The sequence below is a fragment of the Mesitornis unicolor genome, unplaced genomic scaffold, assembly GCF_000695765.1.
Source record: "Mesitornis unicolor isolate BGI_N332 unplaced genomic scaffold, ASM69576v1 scaffold1283, whole genome shotgun sequence".
Classification (NCBI taxonomy): Eukaryota; Metazoa; Chordata; class Aves; order Mesitornithiformes; family Mesitornithidae; genus Mesitornis; species Mesitornis unicolor.
This window is the reverse complement of record NW_010173798.1, coordinates 69,886-96,361: the sequence shown is the minus strand read 5'-3', so window position 1 is coordinate 96,361 and position 26,476 is coordinate 69,886. Positions and strand designations below refer to the sequence as shown.

Here is a 26,476-nt window from a genome sequence, read left to right as displayed (position 1 = left end):
GAAAGTGGACACTTCATGTGGATAAAGTAGTGGTTTATACTTCCTTAGGTAACAGCATGGCATGGCATACTCTAGGCAGTAATGAGCATGCATTTGCATGCTGACTGCTTTTGATGAGAGGTGAGCTTTACTGTACTCTTTGGCTGTTTCTGCTTCAGCGCAGGAAGTGGTTTGGGCAGTGGATTGGTTCCATGCTGCTTTGAACTGAGGCAACATTAGTGGGAAAGTGGTAATGATAAAAAATGCCATAACTTTCTCCATCTTGTATGTAGGTTGATTATATTTTTATTACTGCACTTTAATTAACCATTTTATTTTCATTGGAATATGTTTTTCTTTATAATCTTTTTTTCTGTCTGCTCACTTACATGAAAATTTGCTTGATTCCTGTGTCTTTTTCCTCCACAAAAGCCAAATAACTTTTGTCTTTCTTTTAGCAAACTGAAAAAGTTAAGTGAAGATAGTTTAACTAAGCAGCCTGAAGAAGTCTTTGATGTTCTGGAGAAACTTGGTGAAGGGTAAGTGCAGCTATTTATGAGGGGATGGGATCAGAGGGAAACAGTATATAAAGCATGTGTTGGAATATTAAGTTACAGAGAAAGTGACTGTAAATGTCCTAAGGAAAGTTTCTCTAGACAAGTTTTAATAATAAGGCAAACACACAAATCAGTAGACTTGCATGCTTCCCCAAAGATATTTATGTATTTTTTATATCCCTTGTTTATTAAGGCAGCAAAGGTGTTTGCATCTGTACTGGAGTTAGATCCACTACATCTTGACAAAGATTCATTCTTCAGAGGCATGTGTTTCCTGAGGTCCTGATACTACTGCATTTTTTTGCAGCCTGAAAAAACCCTCAAACTGATGCATGAACATGTTGCTTCTGTGACTTTTTGAAGTGTCTGCATAATGGAAATGAGAAGCAGTTTATCTTGTTTAAAAAAATATTCCCTCTTTTATTTTTAGGTCCTATGGTAGCGTGTTTAAAGCAATACACAAAGAGTCTGGACAAGTTGTAGCAATTAAACAGGTCCCTGTGGAGTCAGATCTTCAAGAAATAATTAAAGAAATCTCTATAATGCAACAATGTGATAGGTAGGTATCACAATTCTGCTCCCTTTCAAAGAGTCTATGTGAAAATGTATTTGTACTTGTGGATATAGCTAAAATGCTATAGCTGGGGGTGTCTGTTGATTAAAAACTCAACATGAGCCAGCAATGTGCTCTTGCAGCCCAGAAGACCAACCGCATCCTGGGCTGCATCAGAAGAAGTGTGGCAAGCAGGGCGAGGGAGGTGATTCTGCCCCTCTGCTCTCGTGAGATCCCACCTGGAGTACTGTGTCTAGTTTCTGGACCCCCAGTATAAGAAGGACTTCAAGCTGTTGGAGTGGGTTCAGAGGAGGGCCACGAAGATGATCAGAGGGCTGGAGCGCCTCTCCTACGAGGATGGGCTGAGAGAGTTGGGGATGTTCAGCCTGGAGAAGAGAAGGCTGTGGGCGCACCTTATTGCAGCCTACCAGTTCCTGAAGGAGTCCTATAGGAAAGCTGAGGAGGGACTTTCTACAAGAGCAGGTAGCGATAGAACAAGGGGGAATGGTTTTAAACTGGGAAGAGGGTAGATTTAGACTAGATATTAGGAAGAAATTCTTTACTGTGAGAGTGGTGAGACACTGGCACAGGTTGCCCAGGGAAGTTGTGGATGCCTCCTCCCTGGAAGTGTTTAAGGCCAGGTTGGAGAGGGCTTTGAGCAACCTGGTTTGGTGGGAGGTGTCCCTGCCCATGGCAGGGGATTAGACTGGATGATCTTTAAGGTCCCTTCCAACCGAAACCATTCTATCATTCTATACATGCAGCTGCAAACAGAATATTGATAAAGATGTTTCTAGCACAAGATTAACGGCTAGCAGTCATCTTCAAAAATAGTATTCTGTTGGTTTCCTTTTTCACACAGGAACATAACTTTAAAAAAGTGAACAGTCTGCTAGTTGTTCTGAAGAAGGACTGTTACCTTACACTTGTTCACAGATGATCGATCTTATGTTTGCTAGTATTGTAGGAATGGAAGCCATGACGTATGTGTCCGCAGGGATGCAGAAATTACTTTGCATTTCTTCTCCTCTATGGAGTTAACAATTCTTTATTTGTATATTTTTGGGGGATAATATTTTAGTTTTGATTGTAGCTTCAAAGTCACATTTGCTAGGGTGAGTCTTCATTCATGTCTGATCAGTGGTACAAGAGTTTATTGTTAGTGATTCAAAGTGCAAACAGGAAAGCTTTTCACTCTAGTTACATGAAACTGTCTTTATAATGTTTGATTGCTTTAGTCATTAACTTGGTGAATTGTATTATAGCAAGTGGTCTGTTATTTCTCAGTTGTGTTTGTGCTTTTGTGGTATGCCAGTGTTGAAGTTCTGTCTTTTAAATGAAAAATTTGCGCTTGTTTGGCAATGAGCAATACTCATCCCAGTTCTAAAGATAGTCCTTTTAATGCAGTCTGAATTCTTTCAGATTTGTTGCTGAGTGTTTTGCTTAGATGTTACACGGAGCTTGATTGTCCTGTTCCACAGCATCTTGTCTATGGGGTCATGAAGGAGGAGAGAAGGCTCAAATATTTGTCCTTAAATGTAAGGAGAGAGACCTCAGAGTACGTTGTATTTAGCACATGAGAATGCAACTGTTCTTCAGACCTCTTTCAAAGCCCTGCCTCCAAGCCCTGGTCTGAGTATTTGTGACCTAGGAACACACTGGACCTTGTAATCCCTTTTGGCATTGACTGCTCTGAATGCTAGAAGCTTGTTAAATGTGTGGACAAGAGGATGGGAGGAAAAGAAAGGATTTATGTTTTTCTTCAAACTCTGCCAAAGATGTGTGATAAGGTTATTTTGGGTGATACCAAAAGGGTTTGGCATGCTTGAGTTTTTGGGGGGGCTCCTCTTAATCGTTTTTGTTCCTGTGATACTTTCTTTGTCCATCTGGCCAATTGAAGTTTTCTAACAGGTACAGATTAAGAGCAAGCAGCAGTCTAGTTTGTCTGCTTAACTGTGAAACTAGATTTCATCCCCAGGGTAGGTCCTCAGCTCTTCCTGTGCACTGGAAGAGGAGTTAAAATATGTTTACTTCGAGTCTTCTTGTTGCTGTGCTCTTAATTCTTTTTATCCTCCCTGCTTCGTTTCTTTCCCCTCACATAAAGGAAGTAGATTAGAAAACAGCACCTTAAGAATTCTCAGAAAGAGTTCTTCCATGGGTCAATGATAGGATAGCAGCCCTTAGTCGCTGCACAGGCTTGAGCCATGTGAGCTGACTGGAAGCAATGGTGTGGGTTGTTTTGTGTGTGTGTGTGTGTGTGTGTGTGTGTGTGTGTGTATGTCTGTTTGTACTAGACAAATGTCTGTGAAATACACTGACAGAGAAAAGAAGTGGTGATACTTGAAAATCTTCTAAATTTTTCATCTTTCCTTCTGTTCTATGCTGCTTGTGACATTTTCATTGTCCTAGGTGGGCCTACTTGCCATCTTATTCCAAAGTCCCCTGTCCTCCCCGCCTTTTGCCTTCTCTTTCCTGCTTTTCTTTAAACAACATGTTGCATTTAGTGTCTACTGGACATGTACTATTGGGTAACTCTTTTTTTTAAGAGTAAGAGTTCAGAATTTTAGAACACAGACTCTTCCTCTGCTAGACAAAATGCATCTATTCTCTGGTTGAAAAGAAGGGTTGGGCTGCAGCTCTGATGTGTTGTGTGCCTTTGTGCAAATCAGTGCTGTGTTGTGCTGATGGGATGGGTGGCACACTTTTTGCTACTTTATTTTCATACGTGATCATTCCACAAATCCTACAGAAAAGCACTGAGCTGTTGCAGCGTCTCAAATAAAAGTGATTGAATGTTAACACTTTAACCCTTTCTTCTTCATACGTCTTTCTAGAACTATCTACACTGTATGTACTGAAGCTCTTCTAAGGGGAAAAAAATGTAGCTTCTAAGACAAGGAGTTATATGGAAGAGTTAACTGGGAGAAGGCTTTAAGCAAATGTGAACAGTGTTTTGGAATTGCGCAACACTTAATGTTTTAAAAAGATCACCTTGTCCTGATTTGCAGTAATACACAGTTTTTGCTGGGAATACTAGTACAGTGTGAATCTGGGAAGAGATGGTCACAAAAATCAGTGGATTTTTTTCTGGAAGTAATAGTAACCTTCCTCACTTGAGGAATTTATAAGAGTCAAGTTCAGTGTGTCGTACTTGCAAACGGTAGACATTTTAATTAGAGTAGGAGGGAATCGACCCATCTTGCCTTCTATAAAAGCAAGTTCCTATAGTATTAACAGTTGATCTTTAATGAAGTAGTTTCCTGATAGTTTTGACCTGTTTTTTATAAATACAGCACCATGTTGCAGGAGGCAAGCATAGGCCCACTCTTTCTCTTATATCAGTTTACTAACAAAAAATATTGCCGCCAAACATGCTAAAATACAGTTGCTTGCTTCAAAACAAAATGTTCTTACCACTGTCTGAGATCTCGATATCTTACTTCTTGACTTTGTGAAAGGTTGATGGCAATCTAACTGTAACCTCCTTTGCTTAATTAAGTTTCTGCAAAAAAAACCAACCCTCCAACCTTTTATTTCCCTAAATACCATCTGATCATTTTTCTGAAGGGTGATCCTTGTTATGTTTACCATATGTGTTTCTGCCTTTCTTTTGTAAGTGCCTCTTAAGAAGCATTATGCCAAGTGACAAACTGATGCGTAGCAAAGCAGTATGTTCTGTTTAGGACAGTGCTATCTCTTTACATGAGGCATTCAATACGGAAATGCATTTGTGAATGCGGAAGTCTTGTTCAAACCAACACTAGACTCTGTTTAATATGGAAGTTCAGTACCTGAAATAAGTTCATGCAAAATCAGGAAAAGGTGGGTGAGTTTCCATGTTTTTTTTTACTCAGGATTGAAGAGAACAAGGCAATCTTTTTAAAAAGGGAAAAACATCCAATAACTTTGTGAGAAGAGTTAAAAATTAAGAGACATCTTAGAAGAGGGAAAAACAAAGCTTAGTAACAGAAGAATTAATGTTTGGGAAAACTATGTCTGTATTTGAAGTTCATTGAAAGCTTGTGATATATGTATAGTAGTGTCTTCGTAATTTTATTAAGCAGTCAGATTTTATTCTAACTGCTAACTACAATTTTAAAATGTATTTGATTGCAGTTGTTATTTAGCTGTGTTAGTGTGTCAAACTGTAATTTTTAACACTTGTGATGATGATTTCCCCCCCTACTAAGAATTCATCTATATATATAATTTTTTTTCCCCCATCTAGCCCCTATGTTGTCAAGTACTATGGCAGCTATTTTAAGAACACAGATCTATGGATTGTTATGGAATATTGTGGAGCTGGCTCTGTTTCAGACATAATTAGACTTCGTAATAAAACGGTGAGTCTTTATTTTTCTAAAAATTTATGAAACTTACTGAACCTTAAAGACTAGAAGCCAGAATAAAAGAGTTATGAGACAAGATCTTGGCTGATGCCAAGAGATATATCTGTGCCTTGGTTCCTCGGGAAACAAGCTCATGCGGTTGCTCTGAATGTTTGTCCATTCCTTTTGCAGAAGCAAATGCATTTTGAAATATGAAGATCCTTTCAGTTTCTTGAAAATGTGTGCTTTATACAAGGCAAAACTGTCTGCGGCTTCTTCCCCTTACTCCTTCCACCTCACAGTCTGTTAGCAGACACGGCCTGGAAACAGGCATAGAATTGGCTTGTTCCCACGGCATTACTCAAGGAATGAGAAAGGGAAGGGATACCAGTTAAGGAATGTGAGAGGAAACCAAAACCAGGGTTGTATGGAAGAGTCTTAATGGGCTTGTAACAGCAGTAATGTAGAGGAGGATGCAGACCTCTCAGAAACAGGCTTTGTAAGTTCTACCTAAGAAACAGCTTCTTTAAAAAAAATGTTTTGTTGTAGATGTCAAATAATCTTTAGTTCCTTTGAGTCCATTGTTTTCAGTAGTGGACTGTAACTTAAGGTTATTTTTACCAACAAGTACTGTGAGGTGACCCTCTGCTTGCTAGCTCTTTACATCTTGCCCTGAAACACTCCTTGCACCATATCTGGGAGCAGAGAGGGGAAGAGGAGGAGAGAAAAACAATGTTAAGACTTAGAAAATTGAACGTATTGGAAAATGGATTTAGATTTATTAGGAAGGTGGTGGGGGTGATGTTCAGACTAGAGGGGGAGCCCCTTTGGAAAAGGTAGCTTGTATCAGAGCTGTTGTAATGAACTGATGACTGGGGAAAAGCCAAAACTTGTTGTAATGAACTGATGACTGGGGAAAAGCCAAAACTAGCAGGAGGTTATTGAAGTTCCTGCAACCTTTAAAATTGATGTCCTTCCAGTTGTATATTATCCAAGGATCAGTAGCTCTCATAAGAAATGGTGCAAATTAGTCTGCAAATAAATAAATTTAAAAAAAAAAAGAAAAGTTGTCCCATTTAGAACAGGATTTAGAAAAATAAGAAGCAAACCCATGTGTGCGTAGATAGAAAATGCTAGAATTTTTTATAAAAAAAAAAGTGTGTGTGTATTTATTTATATTAAATAAATTAGACTCTAGTTTCTCTTATATCTGGTTTTAGGATACTGACACAGTAGAGGTATTAGAGATTTGAGGGGAAAGAGGTGTTTAGCGTTCAGAACAAATGTATACCAATGATCAGACAAACTAACTCTTCTGCTGTTGTTTGTAGTTAAAGTTGGTATGATTAAATAAGTTCTATGATTTAATAAGTTCTATTCTAAGAAATAGAATAATCAGTAAATGCATGGATACATGTAATGAGGGTAAAGTTAACATAGCTTTTGTAAAGACAGGTTATGCAGTGTGTCGCTAGTAAAGTTCTATAAGGAGTTGTTTTGCACACAAATAATGCTGGAGTTGGTCTGGATGTGCTTTGTACTTAAAGGCTAACAGACTCCCACACCAGAGGCTCTTCAAGAAATACACCTGTAGTGGAGTAAATAGGGAGTTCTGCCATAGATGAGTGCTTGGTTTAAATATAAAAAAAGAAGGGTGTGAGTAAATGGTAATTTTGGGAATAGTATGTAGATCTGTGCTATCCTCTGTGGGAAAGAAGGTAGAAATACTGATGAGAGAGGTTATATTCCCAAAAGTAATAAAACAGGGAGAGACTTGAAAGACTTTGTGGCACTGAGTGTCTGACTGAGAAAGTACACATAAGTAAATGTGAAGAGATACATTGGCTTGGTGGGGAAGGCAAAGTCTTTATATACAGATTCATGAGCACTTCAGCTAAATGTTTAGAAATAATTGAACAAGTCAAGTGGTTGCCAAAGATTACAGTAGTATCAAAGGCATAACAGAGCTCATCTTTCTCTAATTTCCATAGAAGGATAATCTGAAGTAAAGAATACTTCTCTAGAAGGAGATGCTAAACGGATTAGGATACTTTGGTGTTTTGAAGAGGTACCTGAAGGGAGGGACATGGTGGAAGGTTTTGAAAGCCATGGGTAGCACAAAGGAAGTAAGCAAGATAGGGCTATAGCTTACTGTTTATTACAAAACAAGAGATCACTTGTGTTAGTAGATCCAAAGCAAATATTTTTTCTCTACACGTGATGACGAGGTCCGCTGTGTAGTTATAGAAGATCTTATATAGATGCTGAGAGTTTGTTTTCAAGAGGCAATTGAATAAGACCAGGAAATAATGACTGTGTTTGAACACAAATATTGAGTGACTGGTGCAAGAAACACATGCACTTCAGATCTGTGGGAAGGTAAAGTAGACGACTGTTCCTGTTTACTTGCCATGTGCTTATATTCAGACCTGCTGCCAGGATAGATAGAACTTTTATCCTGGCTTAGGATAGGGAGTGTTCAGGTGCATATAACAAAAAAAGCAAAGCAAACTCCTCCATTTCTCACTTGCTGTGCCTACATCCTGCAAGTTTTGGAAGATTAGACAGAGACTTTGGAGTTGTTTGAATTCTCTTGCTCTGTGGAGTAGTGACCTGATTACCCAGACCACCATGTGATGGAAAGCTTGTGACTGTATTACTGGAATGAGACAGCTTGAAGTACTTAAGCATTCTGTTGGTGACCTTGATTATTATTATTTTTTTGAATGGAAACGAAAAGTGGTTTCACTGTGCTTTTCACAAGGAAAAAAGAAATGTCTTCACTTGGAAGTGAGAAGGGAATTGATTCTTATTTTGTCAAAATCTTTATTGAATAGGCCCAGACACACAGGGTTTTGTGTTCTGTAGTTTTCCTAAGTTGTAAATGAAGACTGTGCCCGGGCCAAGAAAAAGCTTATTTCATGCTTCTCCACGTGTAAGGAAAATAAACTGAGGAAGAGAGAGTTGAAGTAAGAACCGTTATTTTAATGCAGCAGTCATTAGCGTCTTCATTTGGACTCAATCTTAAAGGTCTCTTCCAACCTCCATGATTCTATGATCGTATCAAAATAAGTCATAGGAAAAGATGGATGTCTCCTAATACTTGAGTAGGAAACATTGCTGTGCATTTGCCCTTGTTACTTATCTCTAAGAATTTACTGATCTTCTTTTTCTGTATCTGTTTCCCATACTACTTCAAAAGTTTTGTTGTTTGTCTAGCAAGTGAACAACACTGGGCTTTGATGTAATGAACCAAAAATGAGGGAATCATAATTCAAAATTCAGGAAACTTTTGGTGACTTTTATCACCCAATACAAGCTGCTCTTGCTGTTCTCTGTATAGCTGTCCACTTTCAAACCCATCCGAGCCTTGGCCTTCCTAATTCTGCTCCTTAGTATACAGTCAGTGCTTCTTTATTTTTCTTTAATAATCTGTTCTTGCTTCTGTCTCTTACATGCTTCAGATTTCGCACATTAGTTCACTCAGGAGTTCCTAGATCATTCCAGGTGGCCTCCTGCTGTGCTTGCTTTTTATATTGCTTGTCAGGAAGAACTGTTTTTATATTTTGAGGAGGTTGCCCTTGATGCTCAACCAGCTCTTCAAGGTTCCATTGACCTTAGGGCGGCATGCCCAGGGATACCACCTACAATTTCCTTTAACAGGCTGAGGTTTGCTATCTGGAAATCTGGTTTGGCTACTTGCTTTTGTCACAGCCCTCCATAACTTAACCTCCAGCATCTCACAGTCACTGCCAAAGCTGCTCTGCAGCTGCTGTCCTTGGCAAGTTCTTACTCATGCATAGCTGGTCTAGTGAGAAACTTGTAGTGGGCCTGTACAGCACTTGCAGTAAAAATTATTACTGCTCACTCCGGATTTTTTTTTGTCTCCTGCCATGTTTCCCTCCCAACAGGAATTGAAGAGTTTGCTCCCTGAACAGTGGCCTGTGAACAGAGGCTTCTTCCAGTGCTGAGGATGACTTAATCTGCTTCACCTTTTTGGGTGGTTTGTAGCAGATGCCATGATGGCATCCACATTTTGGGCTGCCCTTCTGGTTTTGACCTGTAAACTCTCAACAAGTTCAAGCGTCCCACAGCAGAGCTGCATGTTTGTGTAGAGCTCAGCCCTGCCCATCTTTCCTGCTTCTTGTTTGTGAGGAGCCTGCATCCATCGCTCCCAGCAGGCGAGTTGTGTGAGCTATCCCCTTGTGTCTCTAATTCCAGTGGTGTCACAGCTCTGCAGTCGTGCACAGGCTGGCAGTTCTTCCTGTCTGCATCACAGGCTGTAGACTTTTGTGCACAGGGTTTCAGATCCGCCCTACTTTCTCTCAAAGGGAGTGAGGAAACCTCCCCTGGAGCCCTGATGGATCTGTGCTTCCCCATTCTCTGTTCCACCACTTACCTAAAGGCTTTGGTTTCTGTTCCCTGGTGAACCTAGTTTAAAGCTCTTTTTACTAGGTTAGCGAGTCTGTTGGCAAAAATACTCTGACCTCCTTTGTTAGGTAGATCCTGTTTTGCCCTAGCAGTCCTCATTCCTTTGAGGATCCTGTGTTCATAAAAACACTAATGCTTTACTGCTGGAAGGTGGTGATCTGCAAATGCATCTGCTTCTGCTTGAGGCTTTCCTCTTGTCTGGCAGGACTGAGACCACCACACACCGATCCCTGTTCTCTTAATGGATTATTTGTGGTCTCCCTTGGTGATGCTTTCAGGGCTGATGTGAATGCTGTAAATAGGTAGTTTGTGAGCCAAGTGTTCTATTTGTAAATATGTTTAATGGTGAAGTTGTTTTTAAATGGTGACAACCCAAATAAGTGTTTCCTGTTTGAAAGGCATGTGGTTGGATTTTTTTTTTTTTTTAATGACCTGTGCTTAGGATTTCCATTGAGATTCTTGACCTTATTCACAGTGCTTTGTCATAAAAGGACTTTGGAGAACCAAACTAGCTAAATTGGTGCTGGTTATAACTGTGTGTAGACATGACAAAAGCACGTTGTGCTACTGAGTCATAGTTAAAATCTGTTTTCCCATGTTATCTGTACTTAATACAGTGCTGAAGAGGCTGTGTACTGTTCTGCATTACTTCCAAGGTTGTGCTCAACAGCTGGTTAGGCAGTTTAATACTTCAGAGACGTTTTACAGGAAGCTGGAATTTGTCAGTGAAGAATAAGGGCCAAGAAGCCTGACTTCCATGTTCTAATCAGTTCTTGATCTACCTAATAGGTACTCATTAGCGCTCGCTAATGTTGAGCATGTGACCATGAGAGATGCCTGAGACTTCCTGAAATAGTTTTCCATACGAGCCACTAGATATGTTTTAGATAATTTTGTGTTGCTGCTAGGCTATATTCATTTTCAAACTACAGGTAGAAAACTGATTTTGTTAGCCCTATCTTGAGTTATTCAGTACAAAAATGCTAATCTAAGGAGAAGAGAAGATGGAGTCTGTTGCACATTATATTCAAAAAACATTACAGACACTGATTATCACCTGTGCATGGTCATCATTACGTTTTATTGCAGCATATTTTCCATATGATTTTATGTGCAGCATGACTTGGGCTCAGTAAGAAGAATGACATTTGCTGCCTCACTTCCTTTGTATGATCCAGTGCCTAAGTTCTTGTACTTGAGTAAAATTGGTAATTCTTCTGTGGTAGTGAGTTTTTATTCCATCCATTACTGTAATATTGAGGTGTCCCTTTGGTTACAATACAAGAGAAGAAGGGATTATCTCCATTAGTTTGAGACAGTTACTGAAAGTCTTAGACCAAACCTTGTCATCATAAGTAATTTAGATACCATGATTTGATACCTCAGTCAAGACATAGGCTGTGATTTAGTTTGAAGAGCACCATCTTCACACAGAGCATGCAGATCTCCTTAAAAAAACCTTTGAAAAGTAATTGCTCTGAAAATGATACCCAAGGAAAGTGGTGTCAGGAAAGTGCAGTCTCATGGAAATTTGTAGCAGACAGTGGAAACCAGACTCTAATGCAGACTTCAGACTAGAGCTGGAACTGTAACAACTCTTTTTCTGTCTGAAGCTTTCTGCCCTAATTCATAAGGTATACCTCAAATATTAAATGAGAGTGGTATTGTAGTAACTGTCACCTCTTCTCTGCTCATTTGCTCATCTCTTCTGCATCCAAGCCTCTTTGTTACTCCAGCCTTGTCTTCATATAAATGAAGACTAGGAGAGGTATATGATTATTTTAAGATTGGTGATATCTGAGCTTCATAGCTTCTGGTGGAAGAATGATTATAGCGTGATGCCTTTATTTGTCATGAGAATAGACTTACCCAGTGTACTTGACCTAATCAGACTCTTTAGATGCAGTGATCTGATACTTCCTAGAAGCTTCAGGGATAATGTGCATGTATTACTTAGTGTAAGAAGAGCAACTGGGAATGGACTTAGGCAGTTAAAGCAATTCAGCTGACCCAGACCCATTTAGAGGGGCCCTCAGGAAGGAGCATGATTGACTGTGACCAGAGAACCTATGGGTGAGTTGTCCCAACAGCTGCATGGATTAGGTAGCGTGCGATAGACTGTAGAAATGCACCCTTAAGTGTCTCTTATATGTGGCATCCATAGCCAGTTAGATGTAAATGTGTGGATTAGCTGGTCTCCTAATACATGTGGAACACCTGAATTTGCTACAAACTGCTTTGTTCCAAATTTCTATTTCAAAGATTGGCTTCATGGTTGCGATTTTTATGTAGGCTGTCCACCTTTATCATTCACGTTAATTTTAATATATAGATTGTATGTGGTTTTGATGATGAAGGATTTGAAGCTGCTTCATGGCTGACTCATGTTTAGAGGATAGGACCAACCCACCAACGGGACACAACATACAGAATTAGAACTAGCCAAGGACACCAAGCAGATAAACGTTCCACAGGATTTTAACTGAGGATCTTGACAAAACTGGAAATCAGAAATTATGTAAAAAGATAGTAACTGTGAAATTGTACTAAGGTGCAAGGTATGGAGCTTACTATGCTGATAGAATAATGGTGCTGTATATTTAAAAGCTCAGAATAAAATAAATCAACTGTTTTAACAGGAAACATAATACCCACATGGCTTGATCAGAAACAGTAAAGAACCATACATCTAGACCAGGATAGCAACTCTGACTGTAATGTATTTCTTAGTAGTACTAAATAGTAGTAATATAGTAGTATTAAATGGTTTTGTTTCTTTTAGCTGCACTTTGTGGTGGTTGTCAATGGCATTACTTGGATGTCAACATCAAACTACTGTTGGATCTAGAGAGTACTGGATATCAGGTAGATAGCAAGTTCTGTGCTATGACAAGGTGTACTATGGTCTGATTGTGTACCTAGTTGTTTCCTTTGTAGACTGAAAGTCATTTGGAGGGACACAGGTGCTACACTAGCTATGTAGTGACTTTTAACCGTCCTTATAAGGAGGGCCTGTGGTTTAGGGTAAATAAAGGAGGAGACATAATTAGGAAGCATTAGGTCCCCAGATGGTATATTGAGCTGCAGTACTCCAGAACTCAGTTTCTTCTGGTTTGCTGGATTTTCAGTCCATAGCTGCTTTGTCAGCCTTTCGGTCCGGGCATTCTGTGACCCTTTCCTTTTTAGAGCTGGATTTTGCCATGCAGCTACAAAAGCGCTTTTCTATCAAGAGTTGATCCAAAGATCTCTGTATAGTTTGACCACTAACTTTTCAACAACTAAAGCTGGGCATTTACCTTCTTAGGAACACAAAATATCGGAGAGAGACCTTCTCTGCAGACCCTTTTGAGCACAATTTCTCATAACACTTGTTTCTAGATGAAAGTGGGCAGTAAGTTGTATGTCTGTCTTGCTATGTATTTGTCAGTGCTCAGGATCAGTTTTTGATGCATACTCAGGATTAACTGCATGGAAGTCTTTGGAGGTAGAGGACATTACATTGTTTCTGAATTGGGGTGGATTTGGCAAAGCTGTGTCAGAAGACACCCAGCATGTCATAAACCATTAACGGTACACTATTTGTTAATAGCCAGAGTTTAAATGAGCTGTAACATGAGTCTTCAGATAATCAGAGTTTTAGTGTACTTCACCATAAAATTAGCAGCTCACATAATGAGGATTGTCTTGTCCTCCAGATATCCTGACCATACTTTGGTTTATCTTACAGTGGATTTAAAGTCCTTTCTTGCTTGACTCCAGATCAGGTTAGATGGTTTTACTCCCTTGGTGCAATGCCAGGCAAGCTGTCTTGTTTGAGCTGCACAAAACAGGGCTTTCAGTTCTGGCATACAATCCTTTGAAGCAGCATAGCAGTCAGCATAAAATAGCACAAATAAACGCTTTGAGCAGTGTGCCACTGAATAGAGTCACTGAAAGATCTTGGAGATAAATGGCAGGCAAAGAATGCATAATGCACTGCAGAGGCGGGGACTGCTTGCTGTGGAGCGCTGAGCTAAGGCCACCATCAATTTCATCCTGGCATAGGGAAAAGCTTATAACAAGTCATTGGCCTCTTTAGGTATAGCAACACATGTACTTACTTGGAAAGCAATGCCAGTTTGAGGTGCTCCTGCTCTGCTACGTGCTTGTTGACTGTGCCATGAATTGAACCAGGGAACTGACTGGTTGGAAAAATAATTTGGCAGACAGGTTTATTTTTAACTAGGGTCAGTTACAGTTGTTCAGTGGAAGGACTGCCATACAGTGGGAATTGCTGCTGGAGGCTGCAGTGAAAGGAGGGACTGGAGCCTGGGACTGCTGTTTACATAAATGTACGTGTAACTGTGCCCTCGGGCTCCATGCCCAGGTTTTATGAGACTGGAGAGAAGCTCGAATAGGGAAGTGGTTCTGTGAAATAATTAAAACTTGTTATGAGCAACTCAACTGCAGATAATCTTGCTGACTAATCATTTTTTACTTTCTACTGAATCATTCTGTTGGCTTGGAGTGATTTATGAGTGAGGTTTTTTTTCTTGTGGGGTTTTTTGGTTTTAGTGTTTTGTTGTTTTACTTTTTCTTAAGGGAGGTGCGGATGCGTACCAAGACTTTCAAAACTGAAACTGGAAGGAATTGCTATTGCTTAATTTCTATATACGATTGGAAAAGTAGAGAAAGAAGAGAAAAATGTAGCCCAGTGTTACAGCCAAATTAGAATGTTCATCTTCAGTTTTGCAGTTTCTTGCATGTCTAAGAATGTGTCAAGTTCATTTGCTTAGTTATTATATTAAAGCATTGATGTGCTGTAATTGAACAATGTTTCAGTTGCATGAATAGTTTCTTTCTATTTCCTTGAGAAATTGCATCACATGTGTTTGGTTTTGATTTTTTTTCTAGAATAAATGTTGATCGAAATCTGAGAAGTGTTCTCAGGGGCTCTCGTACCTGCAAAAGATTCACTTGTACAGTTTCTCTGATAACACTTGTTCAGGAGCTTATGCGTTCCTATTGTGTATCTAAAGCAATACAGATAAAACAACTGTGCTAGCTGTTGACTTACTCAGTAGTTTATGAAGCAGATAAATGGAAAAAAAAATTACCGTATTGTATTTTTTGGGTAATGAAATGTCTGTCAGCTTGTTTGCTGTTGATACTTGCAGCTTTTTGTAACGTTTGTGATAGTATATGGATTCTACAACACATTAAAGTAGTAAACAAGAAGTGTTTTGGTCTGCCTAGTCTGCACCACCTCTTTATTTGTAGTAGGTATATAATAATTGTTTGGGTTTTTTAATTCATTTTTTTATCTTTAAAACTTAAGCTTGTCTGGTCTGCTTAAGAAAAAAAAAATCATGTAAAGGAGTTCTTAGTGTTTCCTTTGTGATGCCTTTACAGAGCTTAATAAATATCCCTGTTGCAATTTGATTTTCTTACTCTGAAAATTTTCAGTTTTGTTTCTCAGTTCATATTCATTACTTGACTAATTTGAGAGTGCCTCCTTTCTGTTCATCCTGACTGAAAAAACATGATATGAAAGAGAGCTGGATATAACAGTGCAAAATGTAATGTTGGCTTCAGGGACTCTGAAGTTTCAAAGAGCCTCAACTCTTCTGCCTTAATTCTCAGAAGTAACTGAAGGCCGTGCTGTTAGTAAAGAGCATAAAGAAACCTGTTAAAATTCAGCATGACTGTAGAAGGTAATATTATGCACTGGTAAGAGTTATCTAAAGGAGTATGTTTTTTAGAGACCAGAAGATATTAACAGCCTGCAGTTACTTTGAAAGTCATGGGCTGACCTGTTGCATTATGTTCACATAATGGTAGCTGTGCTTACTAAAATGTGGCTTGTCTTGTAAAATATATTCAGAGCCACCTATTAAGATTTCTGTTAGTTCAATGGTACGACTTTATAGTGCGATAGTAATGGGGTATATTATAGCATAGCTCATGTGGATTATCTACATTTAATATTAAGAACTAATAGGGAACCTTTGCATAGATGGCAAACTTATTAACATTGTTCATTACAGCTGAAGTTGAAGAGCTGTATATTTGATCTGATTATATTTTCCTATAAGGTTATCATCTAGCAGTTGTCAAGTGATGCAGGTAATTTAAAAAAAACCCAAAACTTCAGTGAGCATTCATTCTCCTGCATCAGTGGGCAGCAAGAAAAAAAAACCCAACCCATGATGTAAGAAAAAGCCCGTAGCATCTGGTTGGCATCCATTCTCAATAGTTTCTGTAATTGTCTACAGTTTAAAGAAACAGATGATAATAGTTATTGGCACCTTCCAGCATAAGAGTATCCTATCCCTTTTCAGAGCTGAGTATGGTTTTGGGAAAGTCATTGGGGCACATCTGTATAGGCATAGTTCTAGAGCTTTGTGTCAGTATGAGGCACAGGCAGAGTAAGAAAGAGATTTATTTTCAAAAATTAGGATTTACTTACATTCCATGTAAAATATAGGCTCTAGCCTTAAAAGGAATGACTTGCTTGACAGGCTTCAGTAAAATGCTGTAAACTAGTTGAAAAGTTTGAAACTGTTGGTGCATTTGTATTTCTTCATGCTGTATTATCTCCCTACAGACAATAAGTAGCAAGTTATCCCTGATGAATACATTTTTCACAAGCTTTGTGATGAATAATTATTTGGCTGTTTTCTGTACACCTTTATACCATGCTTTTTTGTGTGATTTTCTTTTTTTCTTGCAAAGAAGCTATTAATTAATTAATCCTCTCTAATTTGTAAATTGCCAGCAGTGAGAAACTAATTGTAGTGCAATTAGAAACAGCTGGTGGACAAAAGCTTGATACTACTAATTGTAGACTTAGCAGGCATTTCATATGTAGGAATTTGAGAAATAAAGAAAACATGGCATTTCTTTAACCTCTTTCCAAATGTAGGACTGTTGGGTAAATTGTGTAAAGAACTTAAGGGCATGGATGTTTGAGGTATAGCTCTTCCGTGGTACAGAAAGAGCTGTCTCTTTTCCTGGGCAAGTATCCTGGTATCTGCCATGTAGTCCAGTGGTGACCTTTGTTTTGACAAAGCTAATGCATAACTTGACAATTAATATTTATGATCTTAGTGATAAATGTATTACTTGTGTATTGTCGAAACTGTGTGGCAGCCTTTTTGGAGGATGTCAGCATCAAAAGAGTTGTAACTTTTGATTGACAGGCAAGAGAATATTGCATATTCTGCCATTTAATCTGCATTAGTCAGCCCCTTCTCTAATTTTGCAGCACGCTTGCTCAATTCCAGGTGTGCAGGAATGTAACTATGTGGGTCAAGATAGTTAATTGGGGCTTTGAACTGTAAATGCTCTTTGGCGTATTCCTGTGTTAGAATATCTAAAGTACATTGTCTGTATTATTTACAGCAATCATCATGAAATGATCATGTTTTAAATAGCTCAAATATATAAACTGTGTGTATACCTGAAAATAGTTTTATGTTTTCTTGCAGCTAACAGAAGATGAAATTGCAACTATTCTGAAATCTACTCTTAAAGGACTTGAATACCTGCACTTCATGAGAAAAATACATAGAGATATAAAGGCTGGAAACATCCTTCTTAACACTGAGGGACATGCAAAATTAGCTGATTTTGGTGTTGCTGGCCAGTTAACAGTAAGTACCTGTGAAAGGATAATTTAAAAATGCTTTAGTGCTCTTCACAGTGTTGTTTTACTTTTTATCTTTTTCTTCTGCCTTAAATTGTCTACCTGAGGTGTATGTAACTAACGGTAGTGGTAGAGCTGACATTCTTTGTCATTATGAGTATTTAATGTATTGCAAGGCTATTTAGTATTTGGTTTTTTTATACCAATAACCCGTGTACTTCAAGTGCCTGATGATCCTGCTTCAAACTTCTGAGGTTTAAGCTTTTGAGGTTTATGGTACTTGTCTCCTGTTTGACCACTGTAGGCTCATGGGCTGAATCTGGTCTTAATTGGAAGTCACTGCCATTTGACCTTCGGATGGCTAATTTAACTTTAAAATACAGAATTAGTATAAAAAGAATCTGAAAATAAACTATGTTTTAATTGCATAAATAATGTAATTACAGGATACAATGGCAAAACGTAATACCGTTATAGGAACTCCATTTTGGATGGCTCCTGAAGTGATACAAGAGATTGGCTATAACTGTGTGGCAGACATCTGGTCCCTTGGGATCACTTCGATAGAAATGGCTGAAGGAAAGCCTCCATATGCTGATATTCATCCAATGAGGGTAAGTGTGTGTGGTGGTGGTGTCTAGTTTTTTGCATTAAAAAAAAAACCAACAAACCCCAAAACCTCAAAAAACCCTAATACTGGAATCATTAAACTGTATGTTTATGCACAAATATTTTAAGACTAAGAATTTTTACTTACTGTCTTGCTTTCTATTTACTGAAGTTTGTTTGTGTTTTAACATGTCTAAGCTTTTGAAGTGCTTTTATCTCCACTTGATAGAGAACTAAAGCAATAAACGCTTAATTTACTTGAAGGCAACATATAGAGCCTATCCCATATTATACTTGCACTTGGAGAGCTCCATAAGCAAGAGGCTATCCTCCTTTGAAAGGCAGTTTTGAAGTAAAGATGGCCTAAGGAAGGATTCAGAGTTGTCCTATGTGACCACTGCTAATCCTAGTAATCCCTGACAGTTTTTATTTATTACTGACTCTTAAAGTCTGTTACTGAATTAGTTTTCTTTTTGCAAAATAAAATTTAAATAGAATTAGTTGCTTTATGAAAAGTAGTGGTTATAAAGGAATTACTTGAAGAATCACAGAACACTTTGGGTTGGAAGGGACCTTTAGAGATCATCTAGTCCAACCCCCTGCGGTGTGCAGGGATGTCCTTAGCTAGATCAGGTTGCTCAGAGCCCAGTCCAACCTGACCTTGGATGTTTCCAGGGATGGGGCCTCTACCACTTCTCTGGGCAACTTGTGCCATTCATTCATCCTTATATCTAGTCTAAATCTACCTTCTTTTAGTTTACAACCATTACTCCTTGTCCTGTCACAACAGGCCTTGCTAAAAAGATTGTCCCCATCTTTCTTATAGGCCCTCTTTAAGTACTGGAAGGCTACAGTAAAGTCTCCCTGCAGCCTTCTCTTCTCCAGGCTGAACAACCCCAGCTCCTTCAGCCTGTCCTTGTAGGAGAGGCGCTCCAGCCCTCGGTTCATTTTTCTGGCCCTCCTCTGGACCTGCTCCAACAGTTGCCTGTCCTTCTTGTGTTGAGGTCCCCAGAACTGGATGCAGTACTTCAAGTGGGGTCTCACCAGAGCAAAGCAGAGGGGCAGAACCACCTCTCTTGATCTGCTGGCCACGCTGCTTTTGATGCAGCCCAAGATGCGATTGGTCTTTTGGGCTGAAAGTATGCATTGTTGGCTTGTGTCCAGCTTTTCACCCACCAGTACCCCCAAGTCCTCTGCAGGGCTGCTCTCAATCACATCATCCCTCAGCCTGTATTGATACCGAAGATTGCCTTGACCCAGGTGTAGGACCTTGAACTTGACTTTGTTGGATCCCATGAGGTTCACAAGGAGTCACCTCTCCAGCGTGTCCGGGTCCCTCTGGATGATTTCCTGTCCCTCTGGGCTGTCAACTGCACCTCTCAGCTTGGTGAGAAGTTCATGGGGAACAATGTTTATCTAGGAATAACTGTTGTCACTGTTAGCCGTGCTTTTTTTTTTTTTTTTAATGATCTATGGGATATCTACACTGATTGCGCTGAATGTCAAGAAATATTCTGCTGTTGAATTGTTTGTATCTAAAGTCCATTTGGTATTACCAAGGCACTTTTTATTGCTAAAAGCAGATTTTGTTTTCATCTTTGATTTGCTGCAAAAATGACATGCATATTAGATTATTTTATTCAGTGTTCTTTTGCTGATGCCTCATCAATCAGAATCTTAGTATAAGAAAGACGCAGGTCCAGGGAGGTGATTATCCCCCTGTGCTCGGCACTGGTGAGGCCGCACCTTGAGTACTGTGTTCAGTTCTGGGCCCCTCACTATAAGAAAGATGTTGAGATTCTGGAGCGTGTTCAGAGAAGAGCCACAAGGATGGTGAGGGGTCTGGAGAACAAGCCTTATGAGGAGCAGCTAAGGGAACTGGGGTTGTTTAGCCTGAAGAAGAGAAGGCTGAGGGGAGACCTCATCACCACCTACAACTACCTAAAGGGAGGTTGTAGAGAGGTGGGTGCTGGTCTTTTCTCCTAGGTGATGGAGGATAGAACAAGGGGAAATGGCACCAAGCTGTGCCAAGGGAGGTTCAGGTTAGAGATAAGGAGGAAGTTCTTTACTGAGAGGGTTGTCAGAGGCTGGAACAGGCTTCCCAGGGAGGTGGAGGAGTCACCATCCCTGGACGTTAAAGAGTGGGTAGACGAGGTACTTAGGGATATGGTTTAGTGGGTAGACAGGAGCGGTTGGACGTGATGATCTCGGAGGTCTTTTCCAACCGAGCGATTCTGTGATTCTGTGATTGAAGGAGATATATCATATATGATTACTGTAAGGTCATGCATGTATGCGTACAAGTGTATTTAGTGCTGTTGGGTTCTTGATATTTGTTTGTGTGTGCTTTTTGGAGCAGAGATGTTTCCTGAGGTTTTATAGCAACGTGCAACTTGGTTAAAGCTACAGAGTGTTTTGCAGTTAGAAACATTACGTAATTTAGAGCCACTAAGATGGGTAGGGGACTGGAGCATCTCCCATATGAGGAAAGGCTGAGAGAGGTGGGTCTGTTTAGCCTGGAGGAGACTGAGGAGGGATCTCATTAATGCTTACAAATATCTAAAAGGTGGGTGTCAGGAGGATGGGACCAGACTCTTCTTGGTTGTGTCCAGTGACAGGACAAGGGGCAGTGGTCACAAACTGAACACAGGAGGTTCAACCTAAACATAATAAGTTTTCTCAGTTCAAGAAGGACAGGGAATTGCTTGAAAGAGCCCAGCGCAGAGCCACAAAGATGATTGAGAGAGTGGAGCATTTTCCTTATGAGGAGCGGCTGAGGGAGCTGGGTCTCTTTAGTCTGGAGGAGACTGAGGGATGACCTCATTCATGTTTATACATTTGTAAAGGGCGAGTGTCAGGAGGAAGGAGCCAGGCTCTTCTCTGTGATGTCAAATGATAGGACAAGGGGCAATGGGTGCAGGCAGGAGCACAGGAGGTTCAATCTGAATATGAGGAAAAACTTTCTTACTGTAAGGGTGACAGAGCACTGGCACAGGCTGCCCAGAGAGGTTGTGGAGTCTCCTTCTCTGGAGACATTGAAAACCCACCTGGACGCGTTCCTGTGTGACCTGGTCTGGGTGATCCTGCTCTGGCAGGGCGGTTGGACTGGATGATCTTCAGAGGTCTCTTACAATCCCTACCATTCTGGGATTCTGTGATTTTGGAAATAAAGTTTAGTAATTTTCCTGCACTGTATTTTTTTTTCTGGGTAATTAACTATTTTAAAATTATTGTTCAAATTGAAAATACTCAGATGAAATCTGAGTGCCAAATTAAAATCTCTGAAGCTTGTTTTTGATGGGGAATTTAGTTTAAGACGAATTAAGATTTAAAACAATATTTTGAACTATTGATTACAAATTGAATACATTTGATCATGCTGGGGTTTTTGGTTGTACTTCTAATGAAAATGTCTTTATTACATCTGAGCTCATTTTAACATCATTATGTGTAGTTGCACTAGCTGCTGAAAGGCGAGGACTACATTATCAGAGAAGATTTGTATACACATGACAACAGCTGCTTATAAATCAAAGGTCACTGAGTTTTAAAGCTTGTGAATCTGTTTAATTCTTGTAATCAAATGAATGCTATCAAAGGCCAAAGTAATTTAACACAACAATTCTGGATTACATAGAACATGTGTTCTTGTTAATAAATTACGTTACGGTTTTTGAGGGCTTGTATGTAGTTAGTACTCTTTTGTATATTTGATACCTACAGTTTTTCTTAATTTTTATTAGTGAGTTGTTACAGTGGTTAACAAGAAATACACAGATTTAAGTTGCAATAGTTTTCCCAGTGTTATATGATACAGCTTCACAGGACTTTTGGACATATGTAGATGCTTTCCTACTTTGTTTTAGTTATGACGCAGAATTGATACAGGCAAGCATGAAAGCTTGGGCAAATTTTCATTGCTTTTTCTAGATGTTACTGGAGTTCTGTGGTATTTATGTAAGGCACAATTTTGTTACTTGGGAATGCATGTTAAAATTACCATGTGCGCTATTTTGCTGTAGGCTGGTTGGCATTGCCACAAAGGTAATGCACTGCCAGTAGGCCGTTTCCTTGTCAACTGCATTTACAGCTTAATAGAAATATTACATGACTTCTTTAAACAAGTGTTTTGGCAGAGAGGAAATAGCAGATTCCATGCAAACAAGCATAGCTTCCTCTGCTTAACCACACTCCAGCTACTCCAAAGAATTGTACTGGTTTCAGCTGGGAAAGAATGAGAAACGGGGAGTGCAAAATGGAATTTTATGTGGGGGGAAAAAACCAGCATTTTTTTGTCTGTTGTAGTATTCCTGTTTTAGTATATTTGACTATATAAGTCTCATGGATGCTGCTCACTTGTTTCTGCTGCAAACCTGAGTTCAGCAGAACCTGCAGTTGTTGTACTTGGTTTGAGGCTCAAAGGTTAAGGCCATTTGCCAGCCCAGTAACTCTTAATGCTTTATTCACATAAGAATTATGGAATGCCTCACATGTTCCATGTCAGAGTCCCTTTATGCTTTTGCCAGTGATGAAAAGTGAAACTTCTGTATTTTCTCTGAGTTTTCATCAAAGGAGTGTTTTCAAGTAGTTCCAAAGGAGGAAAAATACAGATGTCCTTAAAACTGCCCTAAAACACGGTGATGCAGCCACTAGAAATAGCAAGGAATTTGCTGATAAGTCAAAAATCACTCAAACCTAGATAAGTTAACCCATCCAGCAGATCTAAAAGCATGTTGATGGCAGCAGTCTGTGCAGCCACTGGGGTTAATGTGTCAAACAGTGTTTGCATCTGCCTTTGATTGTGCTGCTGGGATGAGCAGTGAGGAATTTACAGTGGAGTTAGTGAAAGGGGGCTTCAGTGTGGTTCTGGTGCAGGACTCGGTCTCCTACTCTGAAGCTGCAGTGCTGTGTTTGAACAGCTGTGTCTGGTCCCCCATCGACTGCAGCGTGTGTGCTGTCCTGCAGTGATAAAGCATTTATGTCCTGCCACTGGCTGTATTTAATTCAAACCATTAACTGCTTTGTTCAGTGTCTGCTCTTCATGCAGTATCTGTCTTCATTGTTTCTGTTTGTATTTTTTTTTTTAAATCTATAGTGGAAGCATGAAGACTGGAACTGTTTTAGCTGCAGTAGTTGTGATCTTGCTATTTGATAAAAACTAGTGATGTGCTTCTGAAATATCTTGTGTGTTTGCTAATCCAGCCATGATTTCAAATTTCCAATGTAAAAGAGTTTTTCTGATGGAAGATCCTTTAAACGGCAAAGTTTTTTGCTTTATCATAATTCACCTACTGCTGACATTTAGCTTTATTAACAGGTAAATTATCAACACTTTGACATAAAGCCAATTTTAAACCTTAAGACTGACTGTTTTTTGAGGTCCTTTCTTTAGGACCACCCTTAAAAAAATGTCTTATAGTCCCACAGTGATGTGATCGCTTATTGCTGTGAGGCTGTAATTTTTATGATCATTTTAAGCTGCTTGTTATAGGGGCAGCCTGTCCTTAGCTAAGAGTTCCTGGCCTCTTTTTATTAAGCAAACAGTAGCATTTTTGTGGCCTCACATGGAGTTGGATAAAGGAACTGATGTTCTGAAAAGTTAACCTGACAGAAATCTGCTAGAACTGAGCTGGAGAAGTTCAAGGAGCATGGAGATGGACAGGGAAAGCGGGTTGAATAGAGTTACGGCCTTTGGCCCCAGCCATCAGCCATACTCTGAGCCTTGTAGGCCAACTGTAAAAACTTGCTCTTCTTTGCAAGGTCAGCACTTGCTGACAGGTTGGCGTGCTTCAGATATAAGCTGGTAGCTCTCTTCCAAAAAGAGAGGGGAGGCCAAAAAACCCCAAACTATTTTCTTTCATGCTTATCAGACAGCCGCAATAATTCACGTTGCTGTGGTATGGAAGAAGCTGGTGGTAGATGCGTTTTTCAACACTTCACTGTGTTGGTCTTTGTTTCTTTATGGTGAGGTTTGCTCGAAATGGACATGTGGGCATCACATGTTCTGCAGGGAATTGAAGGAAGCCAATTTGAACTGCTTCCATTTGCCTTAAATCCAATCATGATATTTGTTTTTCCGTGGCACTTACCCAGATTATCCATGCCTCCTGCTTAGCCTGTGTCATTTCCACCCTGGACTAATCTGTTTGTAATAACCTTTTATTCCTTGTGTATCTTACAACAATCTACCACTTCCCAGTTTTTTATTCTCAGTGTCTTGCATTAAAACTGGGGACTGAAGTGAGAATTACTGCTGTGTGAAGCTGTAAGAACCAAGAAAGGTGTCATGTTTGGTATCACTGTCTGATTGAGATGAGTTTTTCAACCATGGAGGAAATGTTTTCCTCTGCCTTTTGTGCTAGAATCTGGGGGGGGGGGGGGGGGGAAGAAAAAGCATTTCTCGTGATGTCAGACGTCTTTTTCTTCTCTCCAACAGATGGAATTGTCTCATCGGTGTCTGTTATCTTCTTTGAGAGTTCATTTATCTTAGCTCAGAATTACTGCTTTGCATTTACAATGGGTTTGTTAAAGTGTATTATATGGTTTTCTTATTCTAGTGCTTTTGCTTATCTTCAGAAAAGAGGTTGAGTTAACTTCTAAAAGTTGTCTTGCTTTTTAGAACTTTCTGTGAGATACTTTGTGTTAATTTGTAACTTCATCTTGCTGGCTGTTTCAAGACAGAGTGAACTAATATTTAAAGAGTTTTAAAATATGGATTTTTGATTATACATTACTGTTTATTATTTTACCACCTCTTCAGAATTTTGCAGAAGAATGACAGTGAGCTGTGGTAGGACACTGAGCATGATTCCTCGGGAAGTTTGTAATACTTCAGTATTTCTGTTGTGCATTCTGTGTCATGATGGTTTCCTTACAGTTAAATATCCTATGTGCTTTTAAGCGAGTTATGTCTTAAGATTATTTTAAAATAGTGAAGTCTTGGGGAAAAAAAACCAGACATGTGAGACCCTAACACATCCAGTTCTGTGAATAGTAGGAATCCTTATAGTTAAAAGAACAGAAAGTGTGACTTCCCCTTCCTCTGGATCTTCCATTGTGTTGTGTCTTGTCTTACTTAGAAAATTTGATTTTCTCAGGACAGGATTTTAGTGTGTGTTGTCTTACTCAATGCCATAGTCATTCTGAGTTTGTAAACAGTAAATGATGATATAATGAATAATGGATGTTTACAGTGAGGACCTAAGACACTGATGGGATGTGGTTGAGACAGTAAACTGGAACTGGAGAAGCATGTGTCTGGCTGCAGGCTTCCCAGAGAGCCGTTGGAAGACCTTTGGACCTCTCTAGGCTTTAAATAGAATTTTTGTGCTTGCTTTAAGCTGGCCTAAATACAGATGATGGCTGCAAAGGGGCAGTATTCCGACCTGTTTCCATGGATTGTCATCACCTGTTGTTGTTGGAATGAGCCTCATGATGAGCTGGATCAGAAAATTGATCCATCTGAAAGCTTACCAAGTTACAAGAAGTAGCTTTCGCTGCTCTTGTTAACATGGTGCTTGGACTAGGTGGCACAAAAATATATGTCTGGAACCAGTAGGAGAATTGGGTTATCACTTTCTGGGCATCAGCCAAGTTGATGCTGAGATTGACTTAAAGTAATTGCAAAACCAGAGTCTCAGATGTCTGTTTGTAAATTTATTAAGATTAAAACTTAAAAATTCTTTAAGGAAACTCCTGTATATGTTGGTACGGCAAAGGTCATAATGAATCCAGATACTGTCATGCTTGGAAGCTATAGCTGTAGGTGCAGTGTGCCATGCTGGTTTTGTTGTTCTGGATTTCATTTACCTTTTGAATGCAGAGAGTTCGAGGTGGGAAGCAGAGAGATCCGCTGTCTGCAGAGACTTACTGGTCTATCAGAAAGAAGAACTGCAGATCTCCGCTGGAGATGGCCCTTATGAATGCCTCCCCTAAGGGACAAACTGACTTTTTTGTAGCCTGACCCACCTGTCCTTTTGGACTTTTTCTAGGCGGGCTTATCAGTAAAATGAGGCAGAGCTCTAGATCTTTCATGGGTAAGCGTACCTCCACAAAGCCTCCCTCCTTCTCCACTTCATCCGTTCTTCCATCTTTAAATACTGTTGCCATGCTACAGCTGAACTTTATTGGGTGAACTTCCAGAGGCCTTTGTTTTGCATGCAGCTGAAGGCTGGTGTTGCTTCCTAATGTATCCACCTCTGAAATTCTAGCATAAGTAATACCACAAGTAGGTGTTAACAATAGTTCTTTCAGCAGCACGTTTGAAAAAGTCCCAAATGCTTTTTCATTCAAGATCTATTTCACTTGTCAAAATAAACATAGATTTTTCTTTATTTGTTTATTTTTAACCTTGAGGAATGATCAATATTTATAGTGTGTAAACAGACCTCTT

At 39.5% G+C, this 26,476-nt stretch overlaps 1 protein-coding gene across 1 annotated transcript in view; it reads left to right on the top strand.

Annotated features, from left to right (window-relative positions):
• Window positions 1-437: 437 nt before the first annotated feature.
• The window catches only part of STK3 (serine/threonine kinase 3), a gene marked incomplete at both ends in the record, with an annotated part of 75,225 nt that continues 49,186 nt past the window's right edge, over window positions 438-26,476 (top strand). Inside the window, 5 exons of the mRNA XM_010180827.1 lie at window positions 438-518; window positions 967-1,095; window positions 5,318-5,432; window positions 17,318-17,482; window positions 17,922-18,089. Coding sequence (XP_010179129.1) covers window positions 438-518; window positions 967-1,095; window positions 5,318-5,432; window positions 17,318-17,482; window positions 17,922-18,089 — 658 coding nt within the window. The remainder of the gene's footprint in view (window positions 519-966; window positions 1,096-5,317; window positions 5,433-17,317; window positions 17,483-17,921; window positions 18,090-26,476) is intronic.